Source organism: Lipotes vexillifer, unplaced genomic scaffold, assembly GCF_000442215.2.
Source record: "Lipotes vexillifer unplaced genomic scaffold, Lipotes_vexillifer_v1.1 scaffold368, whole genome shotgun sequence".
Classification (NCBI taxonomy): Eukaryota; Metazoa; Chordata; class Mammalia; order Artiodactyla; family Lipotidae; genus Lipotes; species Lipotes vexillifer.
In genome coordinates, this window is record NW_006770215.1 from 423,920 (window position 1) to 426,060 (window position 2,141).

The 2,141-nt window shown below is 32.8% G+C and overlaps 1 protein-coding gene across 1 annotated transcript in view; it reads left to right on the forward strand.

Moving 5' to 3' along the window:
• TRDN (triadin) overlaps window positions 1-2,141 on the forward strand; it is a 377,023-nt gene that overhangs the window by 126,946 nt on the left and 247,936 nt on the right. The window contains exon 9 of the mRNA XM_007446048.1: window positions 73-132. Coding sequence (XP_007446110.1) covers window positions 73-132 — 60 coding nt within the window. The remainder of the gene's footprint in view (window positions 1-72; window positions 133-2,141) is intronic.

Sequence of the window (2,141 nt, forward strand, 5' to 3'; positions counted from 1 at the left end):
CTTTCCCTAGGAAAAAGGAAAGGTGTCAATGACATTTTTTTCACTGCTTTTTTTTCTTTCTACTTTTGTCAGATCAGTATGCATTCTGTCGATATATGATTGACATATTTGCCCATGGGGATTTAAAACCAGGTATTCAAACAGTCCTTTTATTTGTCTCTTTTAATAGTCTGTTTCTAAGGTTGTCTGTTTTTTATGTACTAAACTGTTACGCTCATTTTTAAAAAACATTGCATAATGCATGTGCAGATCTAGAATAAAACCAGTGAAAACCAGAAGTAATAACTAGCATTAGGGCCTTTAATATTACTTGCTATGACTGCATGGCCTGTTGCAAATGAAGTCGGTTGAAAGCAAAACGTGCTAATATCTTTATATACAAAAAATGCTAATATCTTTAATAATATCTTAGAGTGAAGTGGTGAATCATCTTATTTTATTCTTGGTAAACTTAGAATAAAAGACATGTGACAATGAAAGCATTCTTCTTTTTTTGGTAGTGAACACAATTCATATTAAAATCCATCATATTTCAAATATTTAATCTTTTTTGATTTTCTCACTTGCATATGATCTTGGGTTAACCACTCCAGAGAACTACTATTGATGGAGATAGTCAACCCTGGAGTTAATAGTCAACACAGTGGGGAAGTATTTTTACTTAAAGGAATTTATCTATCATCTCTCCTGTCTTTAAATGGTGCCCAGAGTGTACCAGGGGATTCTTTACTAACATCTTAATTAAGAATTAATTTGATTGCTTGTACTCTGCCTTTTTCAGATTTAAAAACTGATAGTCTATGTTCATGTTTGGGGAAACATTTCTAGGAAGATGGTATTGTTAAGGTAGGAACTAATTTACATTAGAATAATTGAAGCTGATTGTTTAAAGCAAACTATATTTTGTTTTCTTAACTATTTTTATGGAAATTGTTCTAAAATGTACAATTATAATTCATGCATATAATGGCAAATGGGCATGTTATATCTAAAATATATATATATGACACATCTAGGTCCTGGAAAATTAGAAGATCGTGAGAACTTCGGCTCTCAGGAAAACTTAATTTTAGTAACTTATTCAAGTTAATTTCCTCCTCCTCCTCTACTTTTTTTATTTTCTTATCCTTCTTTTTCAACTTTCTTATTGGGTTAGAAACTGAGATGAGGAGAAAAACGCTGAAAAATAAAATTACTCATTTGGTAGAAATGATTAATATTAACGTATGTGTATAGTATCATAATAAAATTAGATGGAAGCATTGAGGAAGGTAGTTTAATATAGTGAAAAGAGAGGGCTTTGGACACAAATATAATTCTTGGACACAGGTATAATTCTTGACCCCATCCCTTCACTAGCATTGGACCTTCAGCAAATCATTGAACTCCATCTGATCTTCAGCGTTCATACATTGGGATTACAGAAATAAACTTACAAAGTTGTTGATAAAGCATCTAATAGATGCACAGCAAAGTGCTATTATAGCTTTATCCTCTAATTCATTTATTTCACCACAGCCCATCTGGGCGAGCATCCCACATAAAGCGAACGTATCAACATTGACAAGTCCCTATGTCTATATACCATTAACTCAGTTTTAGGTAGCAGGTTGTTGCCCATTTTTTCAGCTGTGATGGTTTAAGAAATTCATACTCTACACATATTTTGCTTTTTTAAGAGACCAAATCTTGAAGATATCAATTAACTATTTACTTACACACAAGATGAATCTATGTTCTTGATGAGCATGAGTTTTTAAATTCCATCATCTGAAGAAAATAATGTGTTCTTTGTTCCACTTAAATTATTCATAGTAGCTACTAATTGATTATACAATACAGTTTCTAAGAGAATCACAGGGCACAGATAACCGTGGATTATCACAGGCAGTGAGTTATGTTCACAGTTTTGGAGTCACAATGCCATTTGTTTCCTTCTGAAAATTCAACAATGGATTAAGGTCAGAAGGACCAGAAAAAACACCTCTGCATGAGTTAAGGAGAATTTTGCTGTTGTTGGGGAGGAAGGAAACTTTCCTTTACCCTCCTAGGTTCTCCTAGCTGCTATAAGAATTGAATAGACATGAGAGAGCTTAACAGGAGAAAATCAAATTATTTCATAAGCATAGGAACCCTACACG